The 17,327-nt window shown below is 41.6% G+C and overlaps 2 protein-coding genes across 3 annotated transcripts in view; one reads left to right on the top strand and one right to left on the bottom strand.

Moving 5' to 3' along the window:
* SMYD4 (SET and MYND domain containing 4) overlaps nt 1–7,651 on the bottom strand; it is a 48,676-nt gene extending 41,025 nt beyond the window's left edge. Inside the window, exons 1-2 of one of the 2 annotated variants that reach the window (XM_043583458.1) lie at nt 7,347–7,651; nt 6,082–6,227 (exon numbers count right to left, since the gene is read on the bottom strand). In XM_043583458.1, the coding sequence (XP_043439393.1) occupies nt 6,082–6,215 (134 nt within the window). In that variant the 5' untranslated portion in view covers nt 6,216–6,227; nt 7,347–7,651. The remainder of the gene's footprint in view (nt 1–6,081; nt 6,228–7,346) is intronic. The other variant, XM_043583459.1, reaches the window with a different exon arrangement.
* Nucleotides 7,652–7,723: 72 nt separating this feature from the next.
* Nucleotides 7,724–17,327, top strand: part of RPA1 (replication protein A1) — a 73,390-nt gene continuing 63,786 nt past the window's right edge. The window contains exon 1 of the mRNA XM_043583460.1: nt 7,724–7,885. Within this exon, the coding sequence (XP_043439395.1) occupies nt 7,853–7,885 (33 nt within the window). The 5' untranslated portion in view covers nt 7,724–7,852. The remainder of the gene's footprint in view (nt 7,886–17,327) is intronic.

Below are 17,327 nucleotides of genomic sequence, written 5' to 3'. Positions count from 1 at the left end.
ATTTCTCCTTACCATGTAACCTAACACATTCACAAATTCCAGGAATTAGGATGCAGACAACTTTGGGATGTATTATGTAGTATTATATCTACCACACAGGAAAAGAGGGAGATTATCACAGTTTTTTGAGAGAGGGAGAGCGCATGAGCGGGGGGGGGGGGGGGGGGGGGGGGGGGAGGGGGAAGAGACAGAGAGAGAGAGAGAATGAATCCCAAGCAGACTCCAGGCTCAGCATGGAGCTCAGTGCAGGGCTCGATCCCATGACCCTGGGATCATGACCTGAGATGAAATTAGGAGTCAGAAGTTAAATCAACTGAGCCACCCAGGCACCTCTTATTATAAATGTTTAAATATTTGTTTTGCGGTTATCCTGGAGATTAAAAAATGAATCCTTGATTTATTTACTATCTTCAGTTAGTACTTTTGCCATTTCCCAAACAATAGAAGAACCTTACAACAATTTACCTCCATTTGCCCATCTTTCCATTTGTACTACTATCATGTGATCATGAGTTCTTATTTTATATTTAATTATTTTTTAAAACCTTATTTATTATTATTATTTTTAGTAATCTCTACACACCAATGTAGGTCTTGAATTCACAACCCTGGGATCAAGAGTTGCATGCTCTACTGACTGAGCCAGCAAGACACCCCTCATGAGCTATTTTTTTGTTTTTGTTTTTTTTAAGATTTTGTTTTTACTTATGTATTTATTTTTTTAAAGATTTTATTTTTAAGTAAATCTACATCCAACATGGGGCTCGAACTTACAACCCCAAGATCAAGAGTCATATGTTCTACCAGCTGAGCCAGCCAGGAGCCCTGTGAGTTGTATTTATCTATTTAAAAAAACAATTTTTTAAAGTCTTTATTTTTAATTAATCACCATACCCAACACGGGGCTCAAACTCACAACCCCGAGATTAAGGTTTGCAGGTTGCACCAACTGAACCAGCCAGATGCCCCTCCTCGCCATGAGTTATTTTTAAATATAGAATGGTTCATAGGTTCTTAGCTTTAAGAACTGAAATAAGGCAGTGCAATTCACTAAGATAGGGACCACTGGAAGGGGCTGTGAGTTTGATTTTGAATATGTTGAATGTTTTTTTTCAGCGAGAGAGAGAAAAAGAGTCGGGGGGTTGGGGAGAGAAAGAGGCAGAGAGAGAATCCCAAGCAGGCTCCATGCTTAGTGTGGAGACCCACGTGGGGCTTGAACTCACAAACCCATGAGATTATGACCTGAGCCAAAATCAAGAGTCAGGCGCTCAACCAACCGAGCCACCCAGTTGCCTCTGGATATGTTCAATTTTAAGTATCTTTGGGACTTTTAAGTAGTCAGCTGGATTTAGAGATTGGAGTCTCAGAAGGGAGGTGAGGGCTGGACATAAAATTTTAAGGATAATCAACATACAGAGGAGGTAATTGATGTCATAGGTGTACATGAGACTGTATCAGTTGAGGATACAGAGTGGAAAGGAAAAAGAGCCTAGGTTGGAGTCTTGAGGAACTCCAATAGTAAATGACCAAGTAAACCCTCTTCATTTATATTCCTTTCCATGCACCAAAACTTCAAATGATTCTTGTGGATTAGGACATCTTGGTGTTAGTAAGCCATATCCAACTACCTTGGGATAACTCTGTTACCATTACTATTTTCATCAATAGTTGTCTGTCATTTTTAGAAACTCTGTAAAAGGAATCCACAGATCCCATAAAGATTTAGACATTATTTTTCAAACTGTAGGTCATGACTCAGTGGGTCATGAAATCAGTTTAGTGGGTCTTGATTATTTTTTAAATGAGATAAATAGAAAGGAAAATATCAAGGCACATCATACGCAGTAAGCATTTATATTCTCTACCATGGTGAACTTACCCAGTCTGCAGCTCAAAATACCATGTATGACTCCCAAATTTCTATCTCCAGCCCAGCGCTCTCTCCTAAATGTCGTGCTGACTTAGACACCTCCACCTGGATGTCTACTAGACATCTCAAACTGAACTGGAAACCCCTGATCTTCTTTTCCAAAACTGTACCAAAGCAGTCTTCCCAGGTGATGGTAATTTCATCTTTCTTAGGCCTAAATCCCTAGAGTCACTTTTTACTTCTCTCATCCTCTAATATATCACATTCCATCTTTCAAGGAATGCTATGAAGTCTACTTTCAGAATCCAACCATTTCTCGTCAACCCCACCACCACCACCCTGGTCCAAATTATCATCACCTCATTTTTCACCTGGATTAATGCGACAGCCTCCCAACAGGTTTCTCTAATTCCACCCTTGCTTGTCTATCCTCAACAGAGTAATCCCTTGAAACAGGAGTTAGCAAACTTTGTCTGTGGAGAGTCTGAGAGTAAATATTTAGGTTTTGTGGGCCAAGAGGTAAAATTGAGGCTCTTACAGAGGTAGCTCTATAAGAAAAGAGAAAACAAATTTCTATAAAATTTTTATTGATACAACTTAAAAAATAATTGAGTATAATGCCTTGTAATACCAGTCTACTTTTTTTTAAGTTGGTTCCCCCCCCCCCATCCTCTGGCCCCCCTTCCCGAGATCAAGAGTCACAAGTTCTTCTGACTGAGCAGGCCAGGCACCCCGCGTAATATAGGTCTACTAATGAGAATGGATTTTTTTTTTTAATTTTTTTTTCAACGTTTATTTATTTTTCGGACAGAGAGAGACAGAGCATGAACGGGGGAGGGGCAGAGAGAGAGGGAGACACAGAATCGGAACCAGGCTCCAGGCTCCAAGCCATCAGCCAGAGCCTGACACGGGGCTCGAACTCACGGACCGTGAGATCGTGACCTGGCTGAAGTCGGACGCTTAACCGACTGCGCCACCCAGGCGCCCCGAGAATGGATTTTTTTTTTTAATGAATTTTACTTAATTGGGATTCAAAGCCAGTGTTCCCAAATCATCAAATCAACTGTAAATGCTTATCTGTAAAAACTGTTCTTAGTTGATGGTCATATAAAAACAGGCAGCAGGACGGATTTACCCTGCAGGCTGTAGTTTGCTGACCCCTGCTTTAAAATATAATCAGATCATATCGTTCTCTCAAAACCCTGGGAATTAGTTTTCTACTGTTGGGTAACAAATTACCACAACTTCAGCAACTTAAAACACCCGTTTATTATCCTCACAGTCTGTTGATCAGAAGTGCAGGTGAGTCTGGCTGAGTTCTCTGAATTCTCTGAATAGGGTTTCACAAGGCTGAAATCAAGCCAGTTCTTTCCGATTGTAAGTCTGAGGTCCTCACTTCCTTGCTGGCTATCAGCCAGGAACTACTCTTAGCTTGAAGAGGCTGCCTGCATTCCTTGTCATGTGGTCCCCCTCCATCTTTAAAGTCATTAAAAGCACATGCGTATCTCATGGTTTGAATCTTTTTGATGTTCCTTTATGCTACCAGCTGGGAAAAACGCTCTGCTTTTATTTTTATTTATTAAAAAAAATTTTTTTTAACGTTTATTTATTTTTGTGACAGAGAGAGACAGAGCATGAACAGGGGAGGAGCAGAGAGAGAGGGAGACACAGAATCTGAAACAGGCTCCAGGCTCTGAGCTGTCAGCACAGAGCCCGACGCGGGGCTCGAACTCACGGACCGTGAGATCACGACCTGAGCCGAAGTCGGACGCTTAACCGACCAAGCCACCCAGGAGCCCCAGAAACGCTCTGCTTTTAAAGGGGTCACCTGATTAGGTCAGACCCACTCAGATAATTGTGTATCAAGGTCAACTGACTTGGGAGTGTTGGGAAGGGGGCATCATCTTTAGAAGTCTGCCTACCACACCTTGCAATAATTTCCTACTCAGAGTAAAAAGAAAAGGCACGTAGGAGGGCCAACATGACTTGTACCACTTGCTGTCCCCCAACCTCCATGGATGTCTCATTACCTCTTTGATATTATTTCCTGCTCCTCTCCCTCTGGTTTACTCGGTTCATGCACACTAGTCTTCTTGCTGTTGCTTAAACATGCCAGACACATCCCACCTTGGGATCTCTGTCTGGAGTACTCTTCTCTCAAATATCTAATTTGTTAACTCCTGTATCTCCAAGACTTTGCTCAACTTCCACTTTTTCAATGAGACCATATCTGATCACACTATTTATTCAGAGGTGTTTTTTTTTTTAAGTTGATTCATTTATTTTTGAAAGAGAGAAAGAGTGAGCACAAATGGGGGAGGGTCACAGAGAGACAGGATCCCAAGGAGGTTCCGCACTGTCAGCATAGCACCTGATGAGAGGCTCGAACTCATAAAGTGAGATCATGACCTGAGCCAAAGTCGGACACTTAACTGACTTAGTCACCCAGGTGCCCCTGATCACAACCTGCACTCTCACTCCTGGCACTGCCTATTTCTCTTATCTTGTTCTATTTTTGTTTTTTTTCTACTATACTTAGCACCTTTAACATACTATATCCTTATATGTGCTTATTTATGTTTATTGTCTGTCTCTCCTTGCCACAATTATGCTCCTCAAGGGTAAGGCTCTGTGTCTATTTTGGATTCACTAATGTATTTTTCTTTCTTTCTTTTTAAGTGGTAAGGTTCTTTTCTTTTTTTTCTTTAAGTTTATTTATTTTGAGAGAGAGTGAGCATGTGCACGTGGCGGGGGGGGCAGAGAGGGAGAGAGAATTCCAAGCAGCCTCTGCACAATCAAGAGTCTGTTGCCTACCTGACTGAGCCACCCAGGCACCCCCTTTTTAAATTTTATTTATTTAGGGGCGCCTGGGTGGCTCAGTCAGTTAAGCGTCCTACTTCAGCTCAAGTCATGATCTCACAGTCCGTGAGTTCGAGCCCCGCATCGGGCTCTGAGCTGACAGCTCAGAGCCTGGAGCCTGTTTCAGATTCTGTGTCTCCCTCTTTCTCTCTCCTCCCCCACTCATGCTCTGTCTCTCTCTTCTCAAAAATAAATAAACGTTAAAAAAAATTTTTTTAAATAAATTTTATTTAAAAATAATTTTTAATGGTTATTTTTGAGAGAGAGAGAGAGAGAGACAGACAGACAGACAGACAGAACATAAACAGGGGAGGGGCAGAGAGAGAGGGAGACACAGAGTCCAAAGCAGGCTGCAGGCTCCGAGCTGTCAGCACAGAGCCCGACGCGGGGCTCGAACTCACGGACCGTGAGATCATGACCTGAGCCGAAGTCAGACGCTTAACCGACTGAGCCACCCAGGCGCCCTGATTAAAACATTTTTAATGTTTATTTATTTGAAATGTTTTTTATTAGTTTTCTTTATTTTTGAGAGGCGGAGAGAGACAGAGCACGTGTGGGGGAGGGGCGGCGAGAGAGGGAGACACAGGATCGGAAGCAGGCTCCAGGCTGTGAGCTGTCAGCACAGAGCCCAGCGCAGGGCTTGAACTCACAAACTGTGAGATCATGACCTGAGCTGAAGTTGGATGCTCAACCGACTGAGCCACCCAGGCCCGCACACCCCCCCCCCTCCTCCTTTTTTAAAGTAAGCTCTACTGCCCAATGTGGAGCTTGAATGACCTTGAGATTCAGAGTCACATGCTCTACTGACTGAGCCAGCCAGGCACCCCTCATTGATGTATTTTTTGTTCACTAAGCATATAGCACAGTGTCTGACACAAAACAGGTGATCAATAAAAATTCGCTGAATGAAATTTTGGGAAACTCTTGTTGTAATTTCTGTATACGTATGTATGTACTAGGTTATGATATAAAATAGAATTTCTTATTGAGGATGGTAGTCGAGAGTTTGAATATATGACTTCTAAAGTCCTTTCTAAATGTGAGCACTTATAAATTTCTATATGCAGCTAGTAAATCTCCACTATATCTTTTGGGAGATGGCAAAGTTCACAGCCTACTTTCCACAGCACAGCATTGCTTATTGAAACCAAAAACACCAAAAAAGCTATCTTGTCTGTTCTATAACAGTAGGTTAGGGAAAACTGGAAATAGCAAGAACTGCTGAATGCTCCAAAATGTAAAAAATCTGAACGTAATCCTTCCATGAAAAAGAGATAGAAATTGAGAGAAAATGACAAAAGAGAACATTTTCGAGACCAACATTTCCCTGGTTAAAGCTTTCATTCACTTACTGAAGAAGCAAAGAGGAGTGAAGAAAGATATCGCTCAAAGTCTCTGCGGTAGAGATCGTGACCTGAATGGACTTCGGGAGCAAAGACCACTTCTGAAATACATATGATTTCCACTCATCCACAGGCAGATCCATCCTACTTTAGGTCTATAAAATGAATAAGAAAATAAAGGATTCAGATTTCTACAAATGCACAATCCTAGAAAAATCAAGATTTCACTCAAGCAAATGGGAAACAACCAAATCAATTCTTGTGGTCTTTTTCTGTACTTTACATGCTGAGGATCTATAGTCTCTCACACTGAACATCCTTTTATTCAGAAATATTTATTGAAGGGCTACTTTGTTCCACAAAGGACGCTTGCCTCTTACCTCCATCTCCCAAGATGCTCAAGTCAGAAACTGAGACATCCCAGGTTTTTCTTTCTCTCTCCTCAGCAACTATTAAGTTAACAAATGTTTCTATGTATAGTTCAGTTTTTTTCTTTCAGTCCCCAGGTCATTCCTTTAGTTCAAGTCCTCACCATCTCTTGTCTGGCGTAACTAGTTTCCATGCCCTCAGTCCCCTACCCGGCTTTCTAAATTCAATTCATCCTTCATATTGAGACAGATGTCCATCCTCTGCCTTAAATTAATTAATGCTCCTCCAAGCATTTAGGGAAGCCCAGTACAAATCCTTCACTATTTGACCTGGGGCTTGTTTTCTTCCTTTTTTTCAAAATTTATTTATTTATTTTGAAAGAGCGAGGAGGCGAGGGGCAGAGACTCCCAAGCAGGTTCAATACTGTCAGCGAGGCGCTTGACAAACGGCTTGAACTCACCAACTGTGAGATAGATCGTGACCTGGGCCAAAATCAAGAGTCAGATGCTTAACTGACTGAGCCACCCAGGCACCCCTACCCCTGGCTCATTTTCTAATGCCTAAGTCATCTTCCTCTGTAACCCACTATCCTGAGCTACTTAAAGCTATCCCCAGCTTGCCAGGCTATTCACCTCTCTAGTTTGTGCATAGGCTTCGCATTCATCCAGGCGCTTCCTTATCCTCACTTACAGTCCACCTGACAAACCTGCACACACCCTTCAGGGCTCAGTTTGAATGGCACCTCCTTTGGGAAGCCTTCCCTGATTTTCCATCTGTGATCGCAGCACACTTCGTGTCTCTCCTGAGGCCCATATCATGTCTACTTGGAGTGAGGACCCCTCACTGTGGTAACTCCCTGGACAGACCATACTCTCCTCTGAGGGCAGGGACTGGATTCTATTTACCTTCAGAGATCCCCACTGTGCCAAGCTCAAGGTCTAGCACCGGCGGGAGCTCCGCCCTGGGTTGAGAAAGTAGTCAAGTTACTGCTTGACTATGGGCAGCAGCAGGGTTATCAGGGAACAGCTCTCTCTTCCAGTCGGCCCGCCAAAGGCCGAGCCAGGCTTTCCACCAAGAAGCCTCTCGGCAAGCTTCCGGAACTGCACCTCGCGCCCTTGGTTAGCGCTCGCGTCATCCTCCGCGCGCCCCGCGGCCCAGGCCCCGCCCCTAGGCCGCATTGGGAGACTAGGTCCTGAACGGGTGCTCAGGCGTGTCACGTGGGCTGCTCGCAGCTCCTCGGCCAACGCGGTGGCTGCTCCGCCCTTATGCCCGCCTCCGTGCCCTGCGCATGTCGGAAAGCGGGGGTGGTGCCTGTAGCTCCTTGGCCCAATAGCTTTGGAGCGCGCGGGGCCCCGGGAGTGAAACAGGGGCTGCGGAGGATCCCGAGCGCGGGAATTGGTGCGGCGAAGGCATGGTGGGCCACCTGAGCGAGGGGGCCATTGCGGTGAGGAGACGCCTGCGGGCCAGCGGGCCGCGGGGTAGCTGTGGGCCCTGGCCGTGTCCGGGTGGAGAAGGAGAGAGAGGCTGGAGGCTATGGGGAGAGAACGCGGGAGAAGATAACGGGGGTGGGACAGGAAACCGTCGGGTGACTCCCTAAAATCATCACCCTCTCTTCGAAGGAGTTTTCCTGTCCTCTTTTAAATATGCCCGTGTTTTTTGTACTTAAGAAAACGAAGCAAAATGAACTTGTTTGTCCTCCATCTCCCTCCTTTTGCTAGTCTCTGTCTCCTCCCCTCCCCTTGTTCACAGCAAACTTCTCGAGAGTTGTCGTTTCAGCACACCTCGGGTTAACCCATTAACAGACTCCAATCCTTCGTTCCCTTCGATCGCTATAGAAAGAACGCTGGCTGAAGTTAACAGTGCCTCCTAGTCGTTAAATTCAACAGCCACTTTTGAGTTTTCAGCTTAACCAACAGAGTTCTCAGCAGCGTTTGAGTGTGTTGAGCATTACTTCTTAACTTAATGTTTCGGCTTTTTTGGCTTGGCTTGCCCGATCTTTCCTCGTCTTGTTTGCAGGTCCCTCATTGTAGGTAGTTTACTCAAGGTTATGTTCTAGGCCTTCTTCTACCAAGACATACCATTACCATCTATATGTCAGTTGCACACAAGTGTCTTTGTCCGGAACCACCTTTTAAAATTTTTTGTTTATTTATTTTTGAGAGACAGAACGCTAGCGGGAGAGGGGCAGAGAGGGAGGGAGACAGAGAATCCCAAGTAGGCTCTGGGCTGTCAGCACAGAGCCCTATGCAGGGCTCATGCGGGGCCTGGACTCACAAGTTGTGAGTTGTGACTTAATGAAGAGTGAGTTGCCTAACAGAGCCACCCAGGCACCTCTGGAGCCACCTTTATCTGAAAGACAAACCTCTATTTTCTGTCTGCCCACCGGATACCTCAAAGAGATTTTAAATTCAACATATCCCAAAGTAGATCCATTATTTTAGTAAGTTGGGGCCTCTTGGTGTTCCCTATAGGGATGAATGGCACCATTATCCACTAAGATATGCTAGCCCGAAATTGTGGAATCATTCTTCTTGCAGACTCCCATCACTTTAGATGTCCAGTCCATCACCAAATTTGGTTTTACCTCCACACATTTCTCTTAAATACATCTACTTCTCTTTCATCCACTCTGGCATCATCATTTCTTGCCTGGACTACTCACTTCCACCCAGTGTACCCCCCCCCCCCCCCCATTCCCATCATTGCATATTCCCTCTTGTTCTTGCTTCCTTTCCAGCTTTTAAAAAGTGTGTTTTTTTTTTTAATTTTAATTCTAGTGTAGTTAACATACTTCTGTTAGTTTTAGGTGTACAATATAGTGATTCAACAATTCTATACATTACTCAGTGCTCATCATGATAAGTGCACTGTTAATCCCCATCACCTATTTCCCCCATCCCCCCACCACCTCCTCTCTGGTAACCGTCAGTTCTCTATAATTAAGAGCCCGTTTCTTGGTTTGTCTCTCTCTCTCTTTCTCTTTGTTTCATTTGCTCATTTGTTTTGTTTCTTAAGTTCTACATGAGTGAAATCGTATGGTATTTGTCTTTCTCTGACTGACTTATTTCGCCTAGCATTATACCGTCTAGCTCCATCCATGTTGTTGCAGATGGCAAGATTTCATTCTTTTTTTATGGCTGAATAATATTCCATCATATATATACATACCGTATCTTCTTTATCCATTCATTTACCAATGGACACTTGGGCTGTTTCCATAATTTGACCATTGTAAATAATGCTGCAGTAAACATGGGGTTCATATATCCTTTTGAATTAGTGTTTTCATATTTTTTGGGTAACTACCCAGTAGTGCCATTACTGGATCCTAAGGTAGTTCTATTTAAACTTTTTGAGGAACCTCCATACTGTTTTCCATAGTAGCTGCAGCAGTTTGCATTCCCACCAACAGTGCATGAGGATTCCTTTCTCACCTTATCCTCATCCAGGTGTGAGGTGATATCTCATTGTGGTTTTGATTTGCATTAACCTGATGATGAGTAATACTAAGCATTTTTGCACATTGGCCATCTGTATGTCTTCCTTGGAGAAACGTCTGTCCATATCTTCTGCCCATTTTTTAATTGGATTATTTGGGTTTTGGTGTTGAGTTGTATCAGTTTTTTATATACTTTGGATACTAAGCCTTTATTGGATGTCATTTGCAAATATCTTCTCCAATTCAGTAGGTTGCCTTTTAGTTTTGTTGTTTCCTTAGCTGGGCAGGAACTTTTTGTTTTGATGTAGTCCCAATAGTTTATTTTTGCTTTTCTTTCTCTTGCCTCATGAGACATAGCCAGCAAGATGTTGCTATGGCCTATGTCAGAGAAAATATTATTATTTTAAAGTACCTGTGGGTTTTTTTAAAGTTTATTTATTTATTTTGAGAGAGAGAGGGAGAACGAGCAGGGGAGGGGAAGAGAGAGAGAGAGGGGGACAGAGGATCTGAAGTCTCTGAGCTGACAGCGGAGAGCCCAACGTGGGGCTTGAACTCATAGACCGGGAGATCATGACCTGAGCCGAAGTTGGACCCTTGACCGACTGAGCCACCCAGGTGCCCCTATTTATTTACTTTTGAGAGGGAGGGAGAGAGATAGAACCAGTGGGGGAGGGGGAGATGGGGCAGGGGACACAGAAGATCTGAAGTGGGCTCTATGCCGACAGCAGAGAGCCTGATGCAGGGCTCAGACTCACAGACCGTGAGATCATGACCTGAGCTGAAGTCAGATGCTTAACCAACTGAGCCACCCAGACGCCCCAAGAAGAAAAATTCTTTTATTACAGTTTATTTATTTATTTATTTAGAGAGAGTGTGCACTTATGTATGAACTGGAGAGGGGCAGAGAGATCGGGAGAGAGAATACCAAGCAGGCTCCCTGCTGTCAGTGCAGAGCCTGATGTGGGACTTGAACTCACAAACTGAGATCATGACCTAAGCTGAAATCAAGAGTCAGACGCTTAACTGACTGAGCCACCCAGGTAACCCGGCAAAAAAAATTTTTGTGTTTGTGGTGACTGAGTGTGGAGCACCTTTGCGAACTCTGATTATCAGCTAAAGCAAGTAGTATTTTAGTTCAAAAGACACAGTCCCAAAGGGTAAGCAACTGACACATAAATAGGAGAGACATTTGGGGCAAGAGCTAACATCATAAAAGAAGAGATTATGCATGTAACTACTGTGGTAAACCGGATAAATAGCATTTGTATCTTAAGTTACTGGGTAATATAAGGAAAGGAGAAGGGAACTAATATTTTTGCCATTTCCATTGTGCCAGATACTTTATGTATAATAGTCAGTACTTACAGTAACCCCATAAGGTAGATTTTTATAATTACCTGCATCTGCACTGAAATTAAAGTGCAGAGAGGTTAAATAATTTGTCAATGGGGTGAAGATTTGGATGGATGTGCCCTTGACTACTACATTCTGTTGGTTTGTAGTTTTTTAAATTTAAGTACAATTGACACACAATATTCTATTAGTTTTAGGTGTTCATCTTAGTGATTTGGTATTTTTATAGGTTAGGAAATGATCCCTATGATAAATCTGGTTACTGTCTGTCACCATACAAAGTTATTACATTGTTACTAAATTCCCTGTGTTGTACATTACATCCCCATGACCCTTTTTTCTTTTTTTAAATCGGGAAGCCTGAACCTCTTAATCCTCTTCACAACTTTCACCCACAGCCCCAATCATTCCTCACTCTTGTAATCAATAGTTTGTTCCCTGTTTCTGTCTGTTTCTATTTTGTATTTTATAGATTCAACATGTAAGTGACATCATGTTATTTGTCTTCTCTGTCAGGCTTATTTCATTTAGCATAATACTGTCTAGGTCTAATCATGTTGTCACAAATGGCAAAATTTCTTTCTTTTTTATGGTTGAGTAATATTCCTCTGTGTGTGTGTGTGTGTGTGTGTGTGTGTGTGTGTCTGTCTGTCTTTGTTCATCTATTTATGGACATGTGGTTTCCTTCCTTATCTTTGCTATTGTAAATCATGCTTTTTGAACATAATGGTGCGTATGTCTTTTTGAATTGGTATTTTTATTTTCTTCAGGTACCTACCCAGAAGTGGAATTTCTGGGTCATATGGTAGTTTGATTTTTATTTTTTTGATGGGCCTCCACACTGTTTTCTGTTGTGACTGCACCAATTTACATTCCCCACCAACAGTGTACCAGAGTTCCCTTTAGTCCACATCTTTGCCAACACTTCATATTTTTTGTCTTTTTGATAGTAGCTAATCTGTGATTTTGATTTGCATTCCCATGATGATTAGTGATGTTGAGGATCCTATGTATCTGTTGGCCATCTCTATGTCTTTGGGAAAGTGTCTATTCTAAAGTCTTTTGCCCATTTTTTAATTGGGTTGTTGCTTTGTATTTTTTTAAATGTTTTTAAAATTTATTTTGAGAGACACAGACACACAAACACACACAGCGGGAGGGTGGGGGGTTGGGTGGAGAGAGAGAATCCCAAGCAGGCTCCAACCCAGCATGGAGCCCAGTGTGAGGTTGGATCCTGCAAACTGCGAGATCATGACCTGAGCCAGAATCAAAGAGTTGGATTATCAACGTACTGAGCCAAGGTGTCCCGAGGCAATTTTATTTTAAGTGTACATATCATGTTATATGTCCCAGAAGATTTAATCTTATATGCACTATTTATGATGACACAAATTAAACAGTAATAAGTTAGTATATGCATGTGGTTTTTATTATTTTTTAAAATTTACATCCAAGTTAGCATATAGTGCAATCATGATTTCAGGAGTAGATTACAGGGATTCATCCCCTATGTATAACACCCAGTGCTCATCTCAACAAGTGTCTTCCTTAATGCCCCTTGCCCATTTAGCCCATCCCCCAACCCCTCCAGCAACCTTTAGTTTGTTCTTTGTATTTAAGAGTCTCTTATGTTTTGTCCCCCTTCTTGTTTTTGTATTATTTTTGCTTCCCTTCCCTTATGTTCATCTGTTGGTTTTTTTTTAATGTTTATTTATATTCAAGAGAGAGACAGAGTGAGTGTGGGGGAGGGAGGGATAGAGAGAGAGGGAGACACAGAATCCAAAGCAGGCTCCAGGCTCCAGGCTCCAAGCTGTCAGCACAGGGCCTGATGCAGCGCTTGAACTCACAAACTGTGAGATCATGACCTGAGCTGAAGTCGGACGCTTAACTGACCAAGCCACCTGGGTGCCCCTCATCTGTTTTGTATCTTAAATTCCATATGAATAAAGTCATGATATTTGTCTTTTTCTGACTAATTTTGCTTAGCATAATACCCTCTAGTTCCATCCACATAGTTGCAAATGGCAAGATTTTGTTCTTTTTGATTGCTGGGTAATACTCCATTGTATATATATGCCACATCATCTTTATCAAAATTCTTCTGTCGATGGACATTGGGCTCTTTCCATACTTTGTTGTCGATAGCAGTACTATAAACATTGGGGTGCATGTGCCCCTTCAAAACAGCATACCTATATCCCTGGGATAAATACCTACTAGTGCAGTTGCTGGGTTGTGGGGTAATTCTATTTTTAAATTTTTGAGGCACCTCCATACTGTTTTCCAGAGTGACTGCACCAGTTTGCATTCCCACCAGCAGTGGAAAAGAGATCCTCTTTCTCTGCATCCTCGCCAACATCTGTTGTTGCCTGAGTTGCTAATGTGAACCATTCTGACAGGTGTGAGGTGGTATCTTATTGCGGTTTTAATTTGTATTTCCCTCATAATGAGTGATATTGAACCTTTTTTCATGTGTTAGCCGTCTGGATGTCTTCTTTGGAGAAGTGTCTATTCATGTCTTTTGCCCATTTCTTCACTGGATTATATGTGTTTTGGGTGTTGAGTTTGGTAAGTTCTTTATAGGTTCTGGATACTAACCCTTTATCTGATATGTCGTTTGCAAATATCTTCTATTCTGGTGGTTGCCTTTTAGTTTTGCTGATTGTTTCCTTCGCTGTGCAGAAGCTTTTTATTTTGATGAGGTCCCAGTAGTTCATTTTTGCTTTTGTTTCCCTTGCCTCTGGAGACGTGTTGAGTAAGAAGTTGCTGTGGCCAAGATCAAAGAGGTTTTGGCTTGCTTTCTCCTTGAGGATTTTGATGGCTTCCTGTCTTACATTTGTCTTTCATCTATTTTGAGTTTATTTTTGTGTATGGTTTAAGAAAGTGGTCCAGGTTCATTTTTCTGCATGTTGCTGTCCAGTTTTCCCAGCACCATTTGCTGAAGAGACTGTATTCCATTGTATATTCTTCCCTGTTTTGTCAAAGATCAGTTGGCCATACATTTGTGGGTCCATTTCTGGGTTCTGTATTCTGTTCTATTGATCTGAGTGTCTGTTTTTGTGCCAGTTTCATACTGTCTTGATGATTACAGCTTTGTAATACACCTTGAAGTCCGGGATTATGATGCCTCCAGCTTTGGTTTTCTTTTTCAGGATTGATTTGGCTATTTGGGGTCTTTTTTGGTTCCATACAAATTTTAGGATTGTTTGTTCTAGCTCTGTGAAGAATGCTGGTGTTATTTTGATAGCGATTGCATTGAATATGTAGATTGCTTTGGGCAGTATCGACATTTTAACAATATTTTTTCTTCCAATCAGTGAGCATGAAATATTTTCCATTTTTTGGTATCTTCAATTTCTTTCATAAGCTTTCTATAGTTTTCAGTGTATAGATTTTTCTCCTCTTTGGTTAGGTTTATTCCTAGGTATTTTTGTGGTTTTTGGTGTAATTGTAAATGGGATCAATTCCTTGATTTCTCTTTCTGCTGCTTCATTATTAGTGTATAGAAATGCAACCGATTTCTCTGCATTGATTTTATATCCTGCAACTTTGCTGAATTCATGGATCAGTTCTGGCAATTTTTTGGTGGAATCTTTGGGTTTTCCACATAGGGTATCATGTCTTCTGTGAAGGTGAAAGTTTGACTTCCTCCTGGCCGATTTGGATGCCTTTTATTTCTTTGTGTTGTCTGACTGCTGAGGCCAGGACTTCAAATACTGTGTTGAATAACAGTGGCAAGAGTGGACATCCCTGTCATGTTCCTGACCTTAGGGGGAAAGCTCTCAGTTTTTCCCTATGGAGGATAATATTAGCGGTGGGTCTTTTGTATATGGCTTTTATGATCTTGAGGTATGATCCTTCTATCCCTACTTTCTTAAGGGTTTTTATTAAGAAAGGATGCTGTATTTTGTCAAGTGCTTTCTCTTTATCTACTGAGAGGATCATGTGGTTCCTGTCCTTTCTTTTATTAATGTGATGTATCACATTGATTGATTTGCAGATGTTGAACCAGCCCTGCGTCCCAGGTATAAATCCCACTTGATCGTGGTGAATAATTCTTTTAATGTGTTGTTGGATCTGGCTGGCTAGTACCTTGTTGAGGATTTTTGCATCCCTGTTCATCAGGGAAATTTTTCTGTAGTTCTCCTTTTTAGTGGGGTCTTTGTCTGGTTTTGGAATCAGGTAATGCTGGCCTCATGGAATGAGTTTGGAAGTTTTCCTTCCATTTCTATTTTTTGGAGCAGCTTCAAAAGAATAGGTCTTACCTTTCTTTACATGGTTGATGGAATTCCCCTGGAAAGCTATCTGGCCCTGGACTCTTGTTTATTTGGGAGATTTTTGATTACTAATTCAGTTTCTTTACCGGTTGTGGGTCTGTTCAGATTTGCGATTTCTTCCTGTTTCAGTTTTGGTAGTTTATATGTTTCTAGGAATTTGTCCATTTCTTCCAGATTGCTCAATTTGTTGGCATATAATTGCTTATAATATTCTCATATTATTGTTTGTCTTTCTGCCGTGTTGTGATCTCTCCTCTTTCATTCTTGATTTTATTTATTTGGGTCCTTTCCTTTTTCTTTTTGATCAAACTGGCTGGGGTTTATCAATTTTGTTAATTCAAAGAACCAGCTCCTGGTTTCATTGATCTATTCTATATTTTTGGTTTTGATATCATTGACTTCTGCTCTAATCTTTACTATTTCCTGTCTTCTGCTGGCTTCGGGTTTTATTTGCTGTTCTTTTTCCAGCTCTTTAAGATGTAAAATTAGGTTGTATACCTGAGACCTTTATTCTTTTTTAGGAAGGCCTGGATTGCTGTATACCTCCCTCTTATGACTGCCTTTGCTGCGTCCCAGAGGTTTTGGGCTGCGGTGTTACCATTTTCATTGTCTTCCATGTACTTCTTAATTTCCTCTTTAACTTCTTGGCTAACCCATTCATTATTTAGTAGGATGTTCTTTAATCTCCAAGTATTTGTTGTCTTTCCGAATTTTTTATTGTGGTTGATTTTGAGTTTCATAGCATTGTGGTCTGGAAATATGCATGGTATGATCTCAGTCTTTTTGTACTTGTTAAGGGCTGATTTGTGTCCCAGTATGTGATCTGTTCTGGAGAATATTCCATGTGCACTCAAGAAAAATGCGTATTCTACTGCTTTAGGATGAAATGTTCTGAATATATCTGTTAAGTCCATCTGGTCCAGTGTGTCATTCAGAGCCATTGTTTCCTTGCTGATTTTCTGCTTATATGATCTGTCCATTGCTATAAGTGGGGTGTTGAAGTCCCCTATTATTATGGTATTATTGTCAATGAGTTTATGTTTCTGATTCATTGGTTTATATATTTGGGAGTTCCATGTTGGGGGCATAAATGTTTGTAGTTGTTAGATCTTCTTGGTGGATAGACTCCGTAATTGTAATGTAATGCCCTTCTTCATCTCTTGTTACAGTCTTTATTTTAAAATCTAGATTGTCTGATACAAGTATGGCTATTTGGCTTTCTTTTGGCGACCATTAGTATGATAGATGGTTCTCCATCTGAAGATACTTTTTTCTTTTTTTTTCTTTTTTTCTTTTAATTTTATTTTTTATCTTTTTAAAATTTACATCCAAATTCGTTAGCATGTAGTGCAACAGTGATTTCAGGAGTAGATTCCTTAGTGCTCCTTTGAAGATACTTTCAATCTGGAGGTGTCTTTAGGTCTAAAATGGGTTTCTTGTAAACAATATAGAGATGGATCTTGTTTTCTTATCCATTCTGTTACTTTTGATTGGAGCATTTAGTGCATTGGCATTTACAGTGAGTACTGAAAGATATGCATTTGCTGCCATTGTGTTGCCTGTGGAGTTGGGAGTTTCTGGTGGTGTTCTCTGGTCCTTTCTAGTCTTTGTTGCTTTTGTTCCTTTTTGTTTTGTTTCATCTTTTCTCCCCTCAGAGAGTCCTCCTGGAAATTTCTTGCAGAGCTGGTTTAGTGGTCACAAACTCCTTTAGTGTTTGTTTGTCTGGGAAACTCTTTATCTCTCCTATTTTGAATGACAGCCTTGCTGGATAGAGAATTCTTGGCTGCGTATTTTTCCAATTCAGCATGTTGAATATA

Source organism: Prionailurus bengalensis, chromosome E1 (genome assembly GCF_016509475.1).
Source record: "Prionailurus bengalensis isolate Pbe53 chromosome E1, Fcat_Pben_1.1_paternal_pri, whole genome shotgun sequence".
Classification (NCBI taxonomy): domain Eukaryota; kingdom Metazoa; phylum Chordata; class Mammalia; order Carnivora; family Felidae; genus Prionailurus; species Prionailurus bengalensis.
Note: the sequence above shows the minus strand (reverse complement) of the source record. Positions and strands in the feature narration are given on the sequence as shown.